The sequence below is a fragment of the Leptidea sinapis genome, chromosome 22 (genome assembly GCF_905404315.1).
Source record: "Leptidea sinapis chromosome 22, ilLepSina1.1, whole genome shotgun sequence".
NCBI lineage: Eukaryota > Metazoa > Arthropoda > Insecta > Lepidoptera > Pieridae > Leptidea > Leptidea sinapis.
The window spans coordinates 8,143,250-8,163,872 of NC_066286.1; the positions used below are offsets into that span (position 1 = coordinate 8,143,250).

General features: G+C 34.9%; 1 protein-coding gene across 4 annotated transcripts in view; it reads left to right on the forward strand.

Annotated features, from left to right (window-relative positions):
- Window positions 1-14,325, forward strand: part of LOC126970816 (leucine-rich repeat-containing protein 24-like) — a 150,693-nt gene extending 136,368 nt beyond the window's left edge. For 3 of the 4 annotated variants that reach the window (XM_050816942.1, XM_050816939.1, XM_050816940.1), the window contains exon 2: window positions 12,070-14,325. In XM_050816942.1, the coding sequence (XP_050672899.1) occupies window positions 12,105-13,868 (1,764 nt within the window). In that variant the 5' untranslated portion in view covers window positions 12,070-12,104 and the 3' untranslated portion in view covers window positions 13,869-14,325. The remainder of the gene's footprint in view (window positions 1-12,069) is intronic. The other variant, XM_050816941.1, reaches the window with a different exon arrangement.
- Window positions 14,326-20,623: the final 6,298 nt, after the last annotated feature.

Genomic DNA, 20,623 nt, shown 5'->3' on the forward strand with positions numbered 1-20,623 from the left:
TACTACTTCACGGCAGAAATAGGCGCCGTTGTGTTACCCATAATCTAGCGGCATCCTGTGCAAAGGAGCCTCCCACTGGTGTTTAGATCTTGATGACGTGGAAGTGTCAAAGTCAAATATGTAAATCTAATTGAAATTAACGATTTCTCAGGTTTCTTAATCGAAACGTTTGATGATAGATTACTAGTGTTTTTCTACAAAACTCGCGAATATGAAAACTGCTGCCAACAGTCAAAGACATTCGCAACTAGAATCAAGGAAAGTATTGACTTCTTAGTCGGTAGGATGGGGTCGAAATGGGGTCGATGCCCGGAATAGTTAAATAGTCTCACGGTGGCGTCTTGCCAGCGGTACTAATTCCATGACCGATATGTCTGTTTTCCACTGCAAGCAAAGATTTCTCTTAACGCCTAAGCGATTTTTATTAAAAATTGTTGGTTTACTCGATTAATTTTTTAATTAATTTACATGCTTTTTTTAAATTATACGTAGGTATGTATAATATTATAAATAATTTAAACGTTGCGTCGCTAGGAGAACCACATGTGTGTAGAATTATAATTTTTCTGCTCCAATTATCAAAATAACTTTAGAACTGTGTCGCGGTCTCAAGACTGTTTAAACTTTGAATAGATAATTTCTCTGTTGGCCAGTTTTAGGTTTCAATTTACTTGACAGTAACGTGCAACGGATAATTAACTGATTAATTTTCATCGTTTTAAATTGAGTGTATCATATAATATTAATTTATACTTGATGTAAATCTTTATTGTTTCCGTGTTTGCTATTAAATGTATGGTATACCAAATTAATAACTTGATAGGTTTTTTTTTATTATATCTATGTTTATATGTTAACTTACTTTGATATTGTACAGGTAGCTGTGTGAAAAATATATGAAAAAGCTAAATGTAATTATAAAAATAAATAAAAAACTTTAAAAAGTTTAAGAGCGCATGTAATGTTAATTGAGTAGTAACTTTAATTATTTCTTAAAATGAATTTCATTTATTTATCCCGAGGTTTCGATAATCTTCAATTAGAGTGTTTGTGCTTACAAATATCTGAAATTTGAAATTAAGAAATCTAATCGAAGAAAGTATTAAATTCGATGCTCCAAAAATATCAATAGTTTATTTTTATAGCTTAGCTACAAGTGGATGTATATGTTTAGTGTGAGTATTAGATATTGCGCAACGCACAATTGCGGCATGCGGAAATTATTGAAATGTTTGTATTGATATTTGAGGCGTCTCTGGTATTCAGCCGTCTTATGTTATTCTAATTTGGTTACTTACCTTCAACTGCATACAATTTTTTTTTATTAATGTCTCAAACGAATAGTTTTGACTTTTCTTATCAAATAGCCTCTATACTCTTAAATCTTCGAAATTTATATAAATCCAGTGTCCTGATGTATGTTTCCAGTGACCTCCTAAGCTAAGGAAATGATTTTAATGGGAGTACTTCATGGAGTGCAGTTTGGTCTAACTTAAGAGATAGGATAGTTTTTATTTCGATTGTGGGATCCATAACTATTTTTATTTTGATTTGTTTTGTATGCACATATTTTGTATGAGAGAATTTATTGACGCACGGTTTGACAGTTCGGTTGTGAAACAATTTTATTATAACAACAGGGAGCATTTTTACGCAATAATTCTTGATATTATGAAATATTATTGAGCAATCCATAAGAAACATCTGTCGGGTCAGCTAGTAATAAATTAATATCGACGAAAGACTCAACATTGTTTACTTAAAACGTTCAGTATTTTCGCCCTGTTAGAAAGAGAACCAGTCTTTGAAAAAATTCCGTGCAAAAATACAATCCTTAAAAACGCACGTGCTTAGACTGCCTTTATCTCCCAATTACGTTTTCTCTAGACTTGGCAGCAAAACAGGTCATTAAGCAACTCGAGTTAACTTCATGTGTATGTATTATTTTCGTCGAATTACAAAGACTTCACATTAAATATTTTAACCAATAACTAACCATTAATTAAAAAGCATTTTTGTGACGACTTTACGTTTTATATCTTTGAATTTTTTTGCAGACAAAATATATCTATGAATAATTTTATTAACATAGACTGCCCTGCTAGCAACTAGTTATCGGAGCAAGCCTAGCGAAACTATCTAACTGCCGTTCCCAATATACTATCTACAGATAGAGATAAATTATTACCTTCCACTGTCAGTAATTAACTGTCAATAATCTGAGGCTGTCCCAATATACTCGAATAGTCATTCTTATCGCCTAATATTGGGATGCATGAATTGCAATTTCCACACAAACTTCTATCGCTGGTAAGCTTATACGTCGTCCCATTCACAGACAGCATGTACGGATAAGGTGAGTTACTGTCGATAAGTTTATTGGGACAGAAAGTCAACGATAGTTACGATTTTTATCTCAAGTAAGAGAAAGACTGAATATTGGGAACGGCCGTAACTGTATTGGACATAACTATGGATGGATAAGATCTTGTCATTACACGGTGACAGCAATTTCTTTAAGTTAAACTAAGGATAGATAGGTTATTGAAAACGGCTGTAAGATATAAGTTATTCACTATAATGTATCAAACGTGCAATCATTGATAGATTAACAGGTGACGGCTATAATCTTGTTAAAATCGGAGTTAGCCGAAATCCACTACGTTTTAAGCAACTGTTCGCTTTCAAACTTAGCCGGAATATAATTCGTCTCCAATCGCCATACTGTAATTACTACTCTTTCAAACTTATATCATATCACTGCCCGTTTCATACTAAACTTAATTTTAATATTTACTTAGGCAGTCCCGCCCCTTATTACGTATTATTTACATTCTCTTTGATCGTAGCAGTATTACGGCCGTTCCCAATATTCAGTCTATCTCTTACTTCAGATAAAAATCGTAACTACGTTGACTTTTCTGTCCCAATAAACTTATCGACGGTAACTCACCTTATCCGTACACGTTGTCTATCAATGGGACGACGTATAGCTTACCAGTTAAAGAAATTTGTATGGAGATTACAAATCACGCGTCCCAATATAAGGCGAAAAGAATGACTTATCTGGTATATTGAGACAGCTTCAGATTATTGACAGCTAATTTCTGAGAGTAGAAGGTAGTAATTTATCTCTATCTGTGATCACGTGAGTAACGTAACTCAAAAATCCTTGGTAAAGTAAAAATTCATTTAATTATTTCGAATAATTGGGATAAACTTGTTTGTTTTTGTTCTAAAATTGTAACTAAGTATAATTTTGAAACAAGGACGTAGATTACTTTAAACAATACAATCTCTTTAGATTATTAATATTTGTAGTGTAAAATACTGAAGGTATGATATCCAATGTTATCCGTTGCCACGAAAGCCCTTAACTTTAATAATTGATAAAACAAAGGTATTAATGTAATCCTTTCACGAGTAAGCATACGTCTAAAATAGGAGCATGTTGATTTAGGACTAACGCTGTTACCCACAGTATATAATATTAATATAGTATTTTGGGAAAATGGTAAGGTATTTAAATCACAATAACATCACGCCTTTTTAGCGAAAGGGATTTTACCCTTAAGGATGTTTAGTATATTAGTTTCTGTCTGACTTCAAAAACGAAAATTCAATAATAATTTAGCAATGGAAGGCTTCTTTGCATATGATGCCGGCCAAAGGTACTACAACGGCGCCTATTTCTGCCGTGAAACAGTAATGTGTAAGCATTATAATTGTGTTTCGGTCTGAAGGGCACCGCAGCTAGGGAAATTACTGGGCAAATGAGACTAAACATCTTGTGTCTCAAGGTGACGAGCGCAATAATTGTAGTGACGCTTAGAATTTTTGGGTTTTTCAAGAATCCTGAGCGGCACTGCATTGTAATGGGCAGGATCAATATATATTGATATCAATTGCCATCAGCTTTACTCTTGCTCGTCTCGTCCCTTACTGTCATAAAAAAAAGAATAATTTCTAGACGAAATAAATTCATAGTTTTTTTAATCGATATTAGATTTAAAAGCACTTATTGATTGTCAAATCTACAATCAATTGTATGCCTACTATTTGAATACCATCTCCGAGGCAACAAATGGTACTATACTTCATAATGACAACTATGATAAATACTACCTCGACTCCTGTCAGCCACCGTCCTCTTGTAAACGCGCTTTGCAAAGTTCACGAAACGTCGGTTTAAATAGAATACTAATAAAAATTTAATTTTACGCAAAAACCTAATACTGTAAGACTGTATCTTGTAAAAATACAGTTACAATTAAAACTAAACGAGAAATAAACTTTAAAATGTATTTTTAAGTAAATTGGTATTTTAATTTAACGATTGTTCAAGATTTAAAATACTTCAAACAATTATTTGCCTTTTAAAAATATAAGGATACATTTTCAAGTTAACAAAGTTGCCATAATTTTTATAGTAACGATTGAAAGTCCTCAAGCCATTACAAAAACCTCTAAGGGCATGTCGGACAAAAGCGTTAAGATCTTATTTTTCTTTGCCAAACTCAAATTTCTCGGGTAAGAACTTGGCATGAACATATTTCCTTTGTTGAGTGGGTTTAATTTTTTACTTTGAGGAAGACACTGGCCATTCTTGATAACTTAATTAAAAGCATATTCTAAGTATGTACTTGTTCTACGTCAATAACGTTTATTTATATAATTTACAGAATGCTTATTTTATTTTATTTTTTATTTTATTTTATTGGGGTTGACAACAGCTTAATACAAAATAATAACTTATACTTAAATACAAAAACATAGCCAGTTATAGTCTACCACAGTTTACCTAATGGAAGGAACAGCAGTGTTTACAATAATAAAGAAAAAAATACTTATAGCTGCTTTACTTTCAAATATAGCAACATTTTAACATTATTGGCTCAAAAATTATCAAACCATCTCTCATGCACAACACTCCCCATAATTACTCACTAAGTATCGAAATATTAAAGGACGAAGCATCTTAAAGGCTGGCAACGCTTCTATTCCTCTGGTGCTGCAAGAGAATGAGGGCGGTGATCACTTAAGACCAGGTGATTCGTACGCTCGCTTGATCAAAAGCGATTGCCAATTATCTGGAAGAAATTGGGTTTAATTAATAAAGCAAAGTAGATTAAAGCAAAGATCAAACCAGCCCACTTTCTAGTGCTCTTCAAAGCGGCCTCCAGGAGTATTGCTCTCATCTCAGTACTCTGATGCACCCCAATTTCAGCTCAAAGCATTTAATTGTGTGGTTTACCGCATGATCATGGGTAGATTTTGAAAGATATGTATAATTTCAGCCGCCGAATTCCATCTTTACCCGACACTTTACAATATTGGATGTCATCCACAACATCTGGATGTGTTCCTCTACCTAGGTAACACTGAAAATGTTTAGAAAATGAAAAACGGCATAATGTAGTCTCTTCTATAGCGTTTTCGTACGCTTTCACCGCATCTTCAGGGCTCGTAATGGGAATACCTCGAATTTTATTTTTAGTTCTTGGGAATAAAAAAAGTCGCAGGCCGCCAGGTCAGGACTGTATGGCGGTTGACTCATTATCTTAATACCTGCCATACTCAAATGTTCAACAGTCCGTTTTGCGGAGTGCGCTGAAGCATTGCATTGTGAAGGAGGATCCTGCTTCGAGGGCGCTGGTCGAATTTTTTTCAAGACAACAGGCAAACAGCGATTGAAATACCAGTCTGCAGTATATGTACTTCCATCTTCTAGCACAACTGTCGCGAAATGACCTTTCCTACCGAAGAATGAGGCAATCATCTTTTTTCTTTGACTCTTCCTTTCTTTACCTTAGTTGGCATTCGGGGGGTTGGGGTTTCGGGTTCGTAGCAATATATCCAGTTTTCATCACCTGTGAAGATGTCAAATACAGCATTTGAGTCACCGCCGTTGAACTTATTTAACATTTTGGCGACACCAGTCCATGCGAAGGAGTTTCTGGCCGTCGGTTAAAGTATCGGGGAATCCATCTGGTACAAGGCTTCCTGACGCCTAAATGTTCGTGTAATATTTTTTGTACTTGACTCATACCAACGCCTAGGCTTGCCCGTATCTGCTGATGGGTCACTCCTCTATCATGCGTCGCACAGCACTGATGTTATCTTCAGTAGTCTCTGGCTGTTAAAGGACATTCCTCATGCGGCCTCGTTTAAACTCGTTAAACCAATTGTAAATAGTGGCACGAGATGGCGCTTCATTAAGAAATGCCAATCGCAGCCTATCATAGCTTTGTTGTTGAGTAAGCCCACAAGGAAAGACATAATAAATCATTGACCGAAAATTTCCTCGCGTTAGTTTCATTTTCACGTGTAACAAAAGTTTTAGATTTTCCGCCAATTCACAAAAACAAAATGATTAATGAATACGACATTAGGTTACCAAAGAGTTCTAAAATTGAAATTCAAAAAAAGTTTTTATTAGCAATGTTTCTAACTGGCCAGTTCTAAACATTTTTAGTATTACCCACATACAGTGTGCTTTAAATGTTTTATTTTTGCCACGTAAAATCAAACCGTAGAAGGACAATACGGCATGGATACTTCAAAAAATAGCGCGTATATATTCCATATAACATAAAAAAAATATTAAATATGCGAAAAGTTTTAACTGTCTTTGTCTGCTGCTTCGACTGCCGAAGACAGCAAGCGTCGCAAATATGTCGGTCTCAGTGAGTCTCTTTGTGCCATTTGGTGTCGAGACTCATGGCCGTGGGTCCCAGAGGCGCGGAGAATGTTTAAAATACTATCTTCACGCCTTATTGGAACCCCTATATACTGGAAACCCTAGCGCTGGCAGATATTTCGGTCAACGGATCAGCCTTGCTATCCAACGCGGAAATGCTGCCAGTATTCTTGGTACGCTTCCACGTAATGATAGTTTTAATTTTATGTAGTCATAGTATTGTAAATATAGTTATAAGATTTGTTTTGCTTGAATAATAAATATTTAAGTCGAGATATGTTCGGACGATCATAAAAGGTCTTTTTAAAAATTATTATTTATTACACAAAACTAATTACAATGATATTAAAATATGACGTGTTACTTATAACAAGACTGGAGCGAAAGTGAATTATAAAAATATTATATTATAGACAATCGAAGTTCGGCGTCAGCATCTATTCGCTTGTTCAATCTGCCACTCAGCTCTTTCACACCGATGGGGGCCCGGTAACGGTCGGAAAGGAAAAATTAAATTTGAAAGAATAAAAAAAAATATTACTGTCTTGTGATTTTCCAGCTAACTTTTTTTTTGTAATAACGTAGTGGTGCTAAGCGTTTTTCCACGTCTTTAGGAAATATATTGAAATACATAAATTCTGTTGAATTTTTGGGTTCATGTCGTAGTATATAATATAATAATAAGTAATAAATAATCTCAGTGAGTCATACATCTTTGTGCCGTTTTGTGCTGAGACACTTGGCCCGTGGGGCCCAGAGGCGCGGAGAATGTTCAAAATACTATCTTCGCGCCTCAATAAGGCTACTGGAAACCCAAGCGCTGGCAGCTATTTCGGTCAACGGATCAGCCTTGCTATCCAACGCGGTAATGCTGCCAGTATTCTTGGTACGCTTCCACGTAATGATAGTTTTAATTTTATGTAGTCATAGTATTGTAAATATAGTTATAAGATTTGTTTTGATTAAATAAGCAACTTTTATTATATATTATGTTTCTATGAATACTGAATATTATAATAAGTAATAATAAGAGTTAAAACTGCACACACGAACCATATAACTATTTTTGGGGTCGTTAAGCGAAATGCTATGCCAAAGTTGCAGTAAAGTTCGGTTCATTTTTATGATAAATTGAATATTTATTTCCAAGTCGTGGATTTATGTATGTATATTGTATCAAATTTACTTTTTCTGGCGCCTTTATGTACCAGCTATAGTTAGGGGCTTATTTATGTAAAATGTTACAATTGTGAGTAGATTATGTTCACGTAAGCATTGCATATATAGTTAAATCAATTTATTATGGTTTAATTACAACTGTATAGGTTTCAGATTTTTCCTTACACTTGTAGTATATGACGATATTACTTGCCCATTTTCATAGTTCTTGGTCAACGGAAAATTCCCCATAAACTTTGATTCCTTCTAGAGTGTCGAATAGTATAATACATTTTTTGCGTCAGAAACGGCGTCTTTCTTTTTTTCTATGACTTAGACGTTTGATACTTTCACAGCTTCAAAAGACAGTAGACTTGAGTATAAAATATTATTATAGTTTTAATTTCAACTCGATACCTGAAAGAAGGACAGACACACGGACGGATGGACAACAAAGTGTTTCTATAAGGGTTACGTTTTTTTCCTTTTGAGGTACGGGACCCTAAAAATATTTCATCTGATATAATCTCAATTTATCTTTCAAATATTTATAATGTAAATAGCTGACCCAGCAAACGTTGTATTGCCATATAAAGTAATAAAAACGATCCAATAATTTAAATTTTTGGGGTATAAATATGAATGACGACCGATTCTCAGACCTACCAAATATATCGTACATAAAATTTATCGTGCTAACATAATCATCATATTCGATTGCCATATTGCAACTCTATTGCGTCTGTGGATGGATTAGAAAAATATTAAAATTGCGATACAAAAGTAAGTGTTGATCGTATATGGGTGAAAATTTAAAGTTGTATGTATTTTAATGCTGAATCATAATTAAATAAATTTTAAAAAAACGTCTACAGAATTTAAAAAAAATTTAGGGGTAGACTACCCTAAACACTTAGGGGGATGAAAAATGGATGTTGTTCGATCCTCAGACCTACCCAATATGCACACAAAATTTCATGAGAATCGGTCAAGCCGTTTCGGAGGAGTTTAACTATAAACACCGCGACACGAGAATTTTATATATTAGAAGATAACCATTTACAAAATATATTATCAGTTTAAAATCTCAAATTATAGGATTCATTTGAAAAAATGAAACCTACATAATCCATTTCTAATCGTAAATAAGTATTAAATATGATGAAAGTCGCAGTCAGCAAGTAGTATGTCCATGAAGCTCTACTTATATAGAAATATAATTAAAGGTTGGTATTAGGTACTAAATCTTTAAGTTTTCTTTCAAACTAACACACACACCCACACAAACACACACACTCACCAATACATACAATCACACACTCGTTCACATACATACATACACACACAGCACATTAAGTTTAGATTACAAATAAATAAATTTTTAGTATGTTATTATTGTTTGTAGATTGCTTTCCCTTAGTTAATTAACTTGTTTATTATTACACGTTATTTTTATGTTTTTGCTATGGAAGACCGGGGCCTCCTACTACATGCAACTCTTTGCTTAAAAGGAGACCCCAACACTGATTGTATTTTGTTGTAATAAATAAATATTAGTATTTGTATTTGAATAATTTTTCTCGACACTTTATTTAGAATTGCACTAAATAAATAATTGTAATTATTATGACAGGTATATAATTAGTTCAAATGTAAATGAAGTGTCGAGAAAAAATATATTTCGTGAAATGCAACTTCAAGCAGACTTGAAGTGTAAGCGTATAATATTAAAGCGTGGTTTTAAATGTATTTCTGTTGCGACGTGGAAGCTTTTTGTTTCATTAAAAGTTTGAAATTGTTTGAAAAGGTGAAAATGGGGATTTTATACTTTAAGCGTACTGTATATTCATACATAATTTACTATAAGCACTTTGATCTTTTTTGTTCTTATGTTGTGATATGTATGATTGGAGGCATTTTGTACCACATGTTTACCAGTGGGAGGCTCCTTTGCACATGATGTCGGCTAGAATAGTCTAAGTACCCATAAGGGGCCGTAGCTAGTGAAATTAATGGGAAAATGTTCTGAGCGGCACTACAACTGCGCTCGTCACCTTGAGACTTAAGATGTTAAGTCTCATTTGCCCAGTTATTTAACTGGCTACGGCGCCCTTCAGACCGAAACACAGTAATGTTTACACATTACTGCTTCACGGCAGAAATAGGCGCCATTGTGGTACCCATAATCTAGCCGGCATCCTGTGCATTGGAGCCTCCCACTGGTGAAGGTCTGACTATGATACAAAAAAGTTAATATATAACTCACAAAAACATACTCAAAGTTGAAATTAGGATATAAATAATAAAACTCTGAACCAAACAAGAGAATACGAAGCCTATAAAACAAGAAACAACTGAAGTATATTTGTCGAAGAAATCCCAACAGACAAAACAATATTACTACAACCATTATCGATAAGCCTCGATGTTACCGCAAACAGGAAACGTATTGCCCCCAAAAGAATATTGGAATAAGACATCTACAAAATGAATTCTTTCAATAGTTAGTTATCTGTAGGCAGCGAACGACTGGACAAGACAAATACTCCAGTGGAACCATTAATCCTTCTAATCTCGACAGAAAACCTCCGGGGCGGGATGAGTAAAGGCATTTATCAAAACAATGGGTCATAGTGCATTTGTAAGCTATCATGGTCCATAATGAAGGGTTCGAATAAATCTCCACCTTAATATTGTGTTGGCGGTTCGCACGCGCTGCTTTAGTACAAATTCTAAATATATTTTGGATCTTTTAAAATATTATCTCGGAGTCTACTTACAAATAGGCCTTTTTTATTGTGAACTGATTGAAGTGGAATAAATATAAGTAATCAAGTACAAAGAAATAGATGAATGTTTCTAAGAATATTTTTGAGCTTCGCCAAATTCTGGCTCTGGCTCTCTCATTAATACATAAATCATAATACAGTAGATAAATGTTTTTTACCAGAACAAGTGATGAGACGAACAATACGTCCTACTGATGGTAAGTGATACGCCCTGCCCATGCCAGGGCCACAAACCCTGCCAGGTTTCTTAATTGAACCCACAATTCTTATTATTATGCACATCTTAAGAGACATTAGATGATAAGTCTCGTTAGCCTAGTAATTTTATTAGCAACGATGGCCTCAAAACTGCTTCATGGCTGAAAAAGGTGCAACTACCTTATTGACATCCTGTACAAGAAAGCCTTTTTTTATGGAATAGGAGGACAAACGAGCGTACGGGTCACCTGGTGTTAAGTGATCACCGCCGCCCACATTCTCTTGCAACACCAGAGGAATCACAAGAGCGTTGCCGGCCTTTAAGGAAGGTGTACGCGCTTTTATTGAAGGTACCCATGTCGTATCGGCCCGGAGACACCGCACAAGGAAGGTCATTCCACAGCTTCGTAGTACGAGGAAGAATGCTCCTTGAAAACCGCACTGTGGAGGACCGCTACACATCCAGATGGTGGGGATGATATCCTAACTTGTGGCGTGTCGTGCGAAGGTGGAATTGTGGAGCCTTCTTTACAACTTGCAACTAGATACTGTCTTGCGTGGTGTTCCAAGAACGATAGGATATGGGTACATACAAACGAACACGTACTTACAGCTAAAAGACCGGCAATGCCTCTGGTGGTGTATAAGACCCGTATGCTTGTATGTCCTTCTTTTCCATGGGAACATTGAAAATTACATGTAATTACTCTTAGAGCTGAAAATTTGTTGCTTTGGTGTAGAAAGGATGCATCAAAATAAAATTATTTACAAAATTACAGAATTTTAATATGTAAATATCCACTTTCCACACATATTACTCGTTTGTACACCTTTAAATCAATTTCCAAATAGTTTATGTTAAAATTGTCGAGATATTTTTTAAACTTTAATTTCTATCCAGAATCGCACTTGTTCATTCAAACTAAAAAAATATAATGTTTACATTCCAATTTAATCATTCAATTCACAGAAACACATCGATTTAATCACAATAATTTTCATACGATATATTTGCGTTCCGAAAAACAATAGCTAGCAGTTTTCTTTTCATAATGAGCGTGTTTTCTTGTCTGCAGCCGTTTGACCCAGAAAAACTAGGCCATCTGAATCAATAGCGTAATAAACCTTAAGATAATAATTATAGCAAGACAAGCGAATATCAAATCCATTGTGCGCCGACGTCAAGCTAATCTCGTATGATTAACGTATCCTTTGTTGTTTCAGGCAGCCGTCCGACGTAAACACAAAGTCGAAATGAGATGAGTATGCGCGTGTCGTGGGCAAGGTGGTGCTGGATAGTTATCTTCACAACGTGCACTGCAAGGACAGCCAGTGATTGGCTCGATTGCTCCAACATATCCACCAGCTGCCACTGCAAGTGGTCATCCGGCAAAAAGACCGCCTGGTGCGCCTCTGGCGATCTACGCCGCCCACCCACTCTCTCATCAGATATCCAAGTCCTAGATCTACATGACAACCCTCTCCGAAACCTACCGCAAGAAGTTTTTGTCAACATTGGCCTAATAAACTTGCAGCGTTTGAACTTAAGGGCAACTAAACTAAGATCTATACATCCCGATGCGTTTTTAGAATTAAGGATTTTAATTGAAGTTGATTTAGCTGATAACGACCTTGCTATACTACCAAGGGATATATTCAGAGGGAACGAAAGATTGCGCTTAGTTGTCTTAAGCAATAATCCTTTGACAGCCCTAATTTCTGATCAGTTCCCACCGCTGCCCCATTTGCGAATGTTATTGTTAGATGGCTGTAGATTGAGAACAATACATCCCAATGCACTACGAAATTTGAAATCACTAGAAACAATAGATCTACGCAGAAATCAACTTACATATCTACGCTTGGCAACATTCTCCTTGCCAGCACTGAAAACTATGTCACTATCTGGAAATCCCTGGAAGTGTGATTGTAGATTACGTGAATTTAAGGACTGGTTTCTAGAGAGTAAATTAGGGACAGAAGAACTAGTTTGCGTAGAGCCATCTACGCAGTCAGGGAACAAATGGCGTAACGTGCCTGGTGAGGTCATGACGTGCCCACCTGAAGTGAAATCGAGTACATTAGTTGTAAGAGCAGAAGTTGGAGAAACTGCGACATTTGGTTGTTGGGTACAGGGCATTCCTAAGCCTAAAGTAACATGGTTGTTTGATGGTGTAGTTTTACATAATAGTAGTGTGGATTGTGATTTAGAAGAAACAGAAACTATAATAGAAGATAACAATTTTGAAGAAAGAGTACCAGGTAGCGCGAGATGGGTTAATATAACTTTATATAACGTGACTTCAAGTGCAGCTGGTGAATGGACCTGTTTAGCAAAAAGCATAGCTGGAGAAACGCGTGCTGTTATTAGTTTGGTCTTACCTAGGTCCCAGACAGCAACAGCGCGAACCGCACCTGGTATACCACAGTTATTAGGTGTAGTATTTGGTGCATTGGGTGCACTTACTGCTCTTGGTTTTGTTGCAGCAGTTGCCTGTTGGCATTTTAGAAAAAGAACAGTTCCACCAAGTCGAAGTTTTATGGACCAAGAGAAACGTTTGATAGATGCTTCGGTGGTTGTTAGTTGTGATCGCTCTTTAGCTGACATGGCATCTCCATGCAATTTTGAATTAACTGAAAGATCTTTATCTATTGATGAGCAGCCACGGAATTGTGGTTTTGAACCTGTACACATAACTATTGAAGGTACTCCCGGAGCATTTCCACCGCCTCCAGCCGAGTTCGCGGTGCCTGTACCATATGGAAATATATTTATATCAGTTCAAGTAGCTGGTAGAGGTGAGCCTGTGAAATATCCAGATTTATTAGGTGGGGGAGCTACTCTACCTCGACGAACAAAAACATGCTGTGGTGCTCCAGCCTATGACAACATGGGACCTAGAGTAACAGCAACTGGCAGTTCATCAACGTGGTCGTTACCAGGACCAACATCAGAAAACGAGCCATCTGAAACACCCGTATTATCCCTTCCACCTCCACCGCCTGAATTTGTGTCCCTTTAGCCAAGGCCATTGGTACTGGACGCCTCAAATTTGAGGTGACCTGGTACCCTACAGTAATGTCAATTAGACTATTCCCAAATTTTATTAAATTGAATACCTATTTGAAATGGATGATTTAATTTGTAAATAGCGTGCGTGAGCGATGTGTGACATCCTGTGAGATTTAAATATAAGATTGTTATCAATATTACGAGTCTGTAAACAAACTTGTTATTCGTATGTTGGGATGGTAATGAAGTACTTAGTCTTGACTTATTTGTTTACTAGTTGTTCCTTTACGTCTTTGCATGTTGTCTTCCCAACTTTTGTAAATATTGTTTATCATGTAATACAATCTTCCCAAATATAAGACTGATCCCTTTGTCTTATTTTCGTCTCTATACTCTTGTGTATAAAGCTAATTTTGACTTAGACAGACGATAGCTTCTAATTTTATTTGAAAGCATATGATGTAAAATAAATCTGATCACATAAATATGCATTAAGTTGTTTTATTTTATAATCCAAATGCATCATAATTTTTTCTTTATCTTGATCCAAATTCGCTAACAATTGAAATATACTTAAGAAACGACCTATTAATTTCTGTTAATCCTATAATAATTGAACAACAATTGCAGCTGTGTATTCAAATCATACAGGACTCTTAAGAGCACTTATTAAAAATAGATTGAAACGGCATGGGATTAACCGCATGGTAAAACCCTTTTCCATCCAGTTAAAACAATTAATAGCATACACACAAAACCACCCAAAAACAATTAATGTAATCACCATAATATAAAAAATTATGCAATTAGTAATAATATTAATCCGTACCAAGATTTTCTTCAAAAGTTTAAATATAATACAAGCATAAAGCTTAATTTAATCTTCAAAGGACCATGCCAGATTGTGCCCCACCTATTTGCATCATTTTCACAAAATCTTAAAATTCGAAAATTATGGAATGAATATAATATGACCATTTAAAATTAAATAAATAAGACAAAACTCACGGATAAAAAAAAAGTAACTCAACCCTTCTCGTCGACTTCATATTTCTCAGGCGGCCATTTGCATCACTTTCTACGCATAAACGACCAATAAAACAGATCAATAAACTTAATTGAAACAAAACACTTTTAAAGGATTAAAACACGTGTAACTGTGTTTTTACATTAGATTTTTGCGTAAATTATACATTTTTATTTTAGCTAACCCGACGTTCCAAGACCTTTCCAGATCTCGTTTTCAGGGGGACTGTATAAAAATGTAACTTTTACGCAAATTTCTAATGAAAAAACACAGTTACAATTTCACGTTATCCTTTAAATGTGTTTTACTTAAATTTGTACCATTCGCGTTAATCAAAGAATTCCTGTTGAATATTATGTAATAAATATAATTAATTATTTGTTTAAATTAATTATTATATATTATTAACTATAGTAAATCACACATAATAATATTAAATTATTAAATATGTATATGGCAAGTATTTATAACTTCGCTTTGCACAATTATTGTGAAAGAAAACGTCATAAATGTGTCAACCATCATTGTTCCGCTGTGGCTTGTGTTTCTTGTGGCCTTGTATTTCGTGAGAAGTCCGGAATTTTTTGTTGATCTCGTTAAGATTTCGTTTCTCGTAAAGATTGAAAACTTATTTGATAAAATATGTAGTTTTACTATTATGTTTATTCAAATTAATAATAAAATCCCAACAACTTAGAGAGTAAAGTATTACTAGAGTCTAAAAGTCCGGATTAATCCAGATTAATGGTAACCCTAGTCCTAACAATCGTTTTGAAACTGTAGCTGAGATTTAATAAGAAATCGCAAGTTTAAAAGGTGTATGTTTAAATGTTTGGTGATCAGTTATAAAACAGCAATTAAATGCCGCATTTGATGTGCTTGTAAACGAATTTGAATAGGTGGGGAAAAGCTCTATAGATTTTCTGGCATTGTCCATTTAAATAATACACTCAAAAATTTTAAGACGACTCTTGTCATCAGAATACATAACGATATAATGAGAAAGATTGTATTCCTTCTGTGTACAGTATTTTAAAGTTAGGCTCTTTGTGAAGAAGTATTCAATGTTATAGGTCTAAGACCACACGACAGAAATAATAACTTCATTAAGGTGAAGTATGTAACACAACAGAAATTTTTGGTTGAGATTAATAATTATAATTGTATACAAATAAAAATAACTGAGTTAACTGCTCCAGCAGGTAGGGCTCTCTTACGGCCGTTCCCATATACTATCTACAGATAGAGACAAATTACTGTCAGTAATTGGCTGTCAATAATCTGAAGCTGTCCCAATATACCCGATAAGTCATTCTTATCGCTTTAGATTGGGACGCGTGAATTGCAATTTCCATACAAACTTCTATCGCTGGTACGCTATACGTTGTCGTGTACGGATAAGGTGACCGTCGATAAGTTTATTGGAACAGAAAAGACAACGATAGTTACGTTATTTATCTCAAGTTAAACTTAGACTGAATATTGGGAATGGACGTAAGACGGCACGACAGAAATTATAACTTCATTAAGGCGAAGTATATATAACACAACAAAAATTGTTGGTTTAGATTAATTGTAAATTTATTTATTATTGTATTCAAATAACTGAGTAAACTGCTCTAGCTGGTAGGTCTCATCTACGGCCGTTCCCAATACTATCCACAGATAGACATAAATTACTACCTTCTACTGTCAGTAATCAGCTGTCAATAATCTGAAGCTGTCCCAATATACCCAATAAGTCATTCTTATCGCCTTAAATCGGGACGCGTGAATTGCAATTTCCATACAAACTTTTATCGCTGGTAAGCTATAGGTCCTCTCATTGACAGACAGCGTGTACGGATAAGGTGAGTTACAGACAGAAAAGTCAACGATAGTTACGATTTTTATCTCAAGTAGGCCACAACCGGAGATAGACTGAATATTGGGAACGGCCGTTAGTCGACGCGAGGCACATAAAGTGCGCGTAAATTAGTATTCACCATACAAAAGTACGTAAGCGGGATACGATGCGAGAATGGACAAGATTTTTTTTTCTTTTATTTGGGAAACAGACAGTCTTAAACAAATATGACAATAAATATACGAAGGCAAACAGACCTAGAGTTCCACATTTTGTAACATAAATTATAAATTGTGTAGTGCTCGAAAAAGCTAGCAACTAAAATACTTAAATTAGACCGATTTACATAAGCCGAAAAATAAACGTATCAAGTTTACATAATGTGCCGATACAATCGATTAAACTTGTGAAGGGTATTATTACACGAAAGGATATAAATTGTTTTATGTACAAAAAAGTTAGCAATAGATCATATTTTTATATAAAATTTATAATGCGGCAGCATAATACAAAGAATAATGGAAACAAAGATTCGTGGGACAGTTACAGTCCTCGGAAGTCCTCTAAGAGCAAACAGTAGACGGCGCTACGGATATTTCAACGCTGGATGAACTACGTCTGACAACACGGCGGCGGTTGGAACTGGATGTAACAGGTACTTATTAATAGCAGCAGAAGAAAATAATAAAGGCCTAGAACCAATATTGGATCACCAGTTTCTACCAGTGGGGGCCTTTTTGCACAAGATGCCGAATAGGTTGGTATAACAGCTCCTTTTTCTTTCCTTGAAGCCTATGAGGTTCTATCACATATAACGACATATACAAGTAGGAGGCTCCTTTGTACAGGATGCCGGCTAAATTATGGGTAACGGCGCCTATTTAGATTATGTGTTAGAATTACTGAGTTTCGGTCTGAAGGGCGCCATAGTTAGTAAATTACTAGGCCAAATGAGACTTAACATCTTATGTCTCAAGGTGACGAGCGCAGTTGTAATTCCAACCAGAATATTTTGTTTGTTGAATGTTAAGTGGTACTGTATTGTAATGGGCAAGGCGTATCAATTACCATTAGCTAACATCCTGCTCATCTCGTCCCTTAATATCATAAAAAAAATATCATTCGCAGTCTGATAGCAAAATGGCAAAATTGTAATAAAAGACAATTCAGTATACTTTTCTCCTCAGTAGTGTATCAACTATCACTGTCCGAATCAGGTTCTAACTAACATACGTAGCCTGAACTGAATAAATGTTTTAAATTGCTGCTCATTGACTAAGAATATTTTTAGCAACTGGAGTAAATGCTGCAAAATATACAGGATGTCCCAAAGTTATGGGACATGAAGGGAAAGTACCTTAAATATCGAAGATAAGCTATGTTACTGAAAGAAGACTTTATGTTATTTTTAAAAGTTAGTACGTAATACGTTATTTTTAAAAGTTAGTACGTACGTTAGTAGTAATAAGTGTAGGGGTGTCTTTTTTTACATTTAAGTCGGTTCGATTCCCAGACGAGGCATGTAATTTTTTGAAAATCTCTGAATGCAGAATTACTAACTTTTACAAATAAAATAAAGTCTTCTTTCAGTAAAATAGCCTACCTTCGATATGTAAAGTACTTTCCCTTCATGTCCCATAACTTTGGGAAAACCCTGTATATCCTCGTATAGTCGAAGATTATTATGGTCTAATTTGTGGCATGTTCCCGTAGATAATTTATACCTAAGGATAGAGTCTCCTGCTGCTAGACAACCGATTAAAACAGGCCAGGAATATTAATTTAGTGTGCGTGACAAGCTACATCTTACACTCGAGATTGTTTTAGTGTGCGTGCATTGCTTAAAATAGAGGTTAGTCCTAAACTTCATTATTTTCGATGGTTTCACAGCTGTCATTGTCTATCTAGACGTATAAATGATCTTAGCATGTTCCATATTTCGGCTTTAATTCTACTAACTTAAACTACGTAATTAATATGTATATAATACTAAAAAATAGTTTAAGAAAAACTAAAAAACACGCTGTGGTTGAAAAGATAATGATTGAAATTTAAAATGAATATCAATTCCTGCCTTGTCGAGGAAAGAAGAAAAAATTATATGAATTATCAAAAATCTTATTCTGCAAATTGAAGATTGAAATAACTTTATCAAATTAATGTATTGTCATCGGTCTTAAATCTACTAAATTTTAACGAAATCTGCACGTTTAAAGTGGGTCAAAATCGCGCCCAAATGAGTCGGTTAATAACAAACATACATACAGGTGAAGCCTTTAAAAAGCGTGTAAAAACGTATTGCGTGAAGCAGTAATGCGTAAGCTTGTGTTTCGCTTTGAAGGGCATGATAGCTAGTGAGATAACTGGACTAATGAGACTCTCTTCTGTCTCTTTGTGCAGTTCCTATGCCTTTCACAATCTAAGGTTCGCTCAAGAATCTTTAGTTGCGCTGCAATATAAGGGGTAAGGCGTAAGGTTATGCATTAGTGAATACTTCTCTGAGTCAAGTTTGTGATTTTTTCTATCGATGACTTTTATGCCCTCATGTTGCCACATAAGACTTTCGCTAGATCATATCCTGAATTTAAACATATATATTTATCAATGTGATTGACATAGAAATGGTTGATACAAACTTCAATATCTTGCTAAGCAATTTGACGTAGGGTGCACCCGCAATATCACTTGCGAACTCATTGTTTTTGTTGTCACTTGGTACTCACCAACCAATCTACGATGAATATATTTTTAAATATTAAATTATCTGCGTCTCTTCCCGGTATCTTATTCATTTTTCATCAACTCAATTTTAAAATTGAAAACTTCTTTAGCATCATTGTAATTTGAAAGTGGATGTAACGAAAAATATAGATGATAACGAGACGGACACAAAAATTCATAAAAGGCATAAAAGGCATTTATTTTCTCAAAATTGATTCTTTTAGAATTCTTTCTAATGTCATTTCTAATAACTACTAGATACTACTACCGCTTCGGAAAGAAATGGCGCTCTAAGAAAGAAGAAGCGGTGCAAGAAACTCTCCCAGCATTCTTTTTTTTGCGCACTTTTCAATAAAAATATACAATATTGTACAGTCATTTCTATCGCTATAAAATAATCACAATCTAGTACCAGGATGTCCGATCATTTAGATATTCAGCAGTGGAGTAATAGAATTTATGACAGAGCCATTTTTTTATAAAACATTTAAATTTATTTATAGATAATGCCTAAACAGTGGCTGGGACTTTATTATAGAAGTGTATACATTTACCCTTTAAGCTATTATGTATCTTATGAAGCAGAAGATTGATTACTTGGGAGAAAATGGGATAGGAAACATTATACAGTGTTTAGGTACCAGGCGATCATAATTGAATAAGAGATTGTCTTATGTATTGCGCGAGTATACCTTAATATATTCTGATGTCATGCGCATGACGTATTACTGCATAGACACCAGGAGAACATAAATATGGAAGCGGTGATAGTAATCTCTTTCATAGCGGTTGTAATCATCCTAGCAACATGTACCAGGACTTCATAAGCAGTTTAGAGTAATTTATATTTATTTTGTACAGTAATTTTTTTTAACTTAATTTTTATAAGAACCGAAAGAGATTAATAAAAAATTGCAAAACGAATTCGTAATTTTTAGTAAAACATGTGATCTATGGTACACACGGGATACAAACATTTATATTACTATGCCAATAGCTTTAATCGTCTAGTAATGTCATTTATTGCAAGTTTATATGACTTGCTATTTAATATAATAAACGTTTTATACTGAGGTAAACGATTGGTCTTCGCTGCGCTCCATATAGATACCGCACTACCTAAGAGCAATAGCTTTTTTATTACGGCAACTATAAGATGCTTATGTGCGTG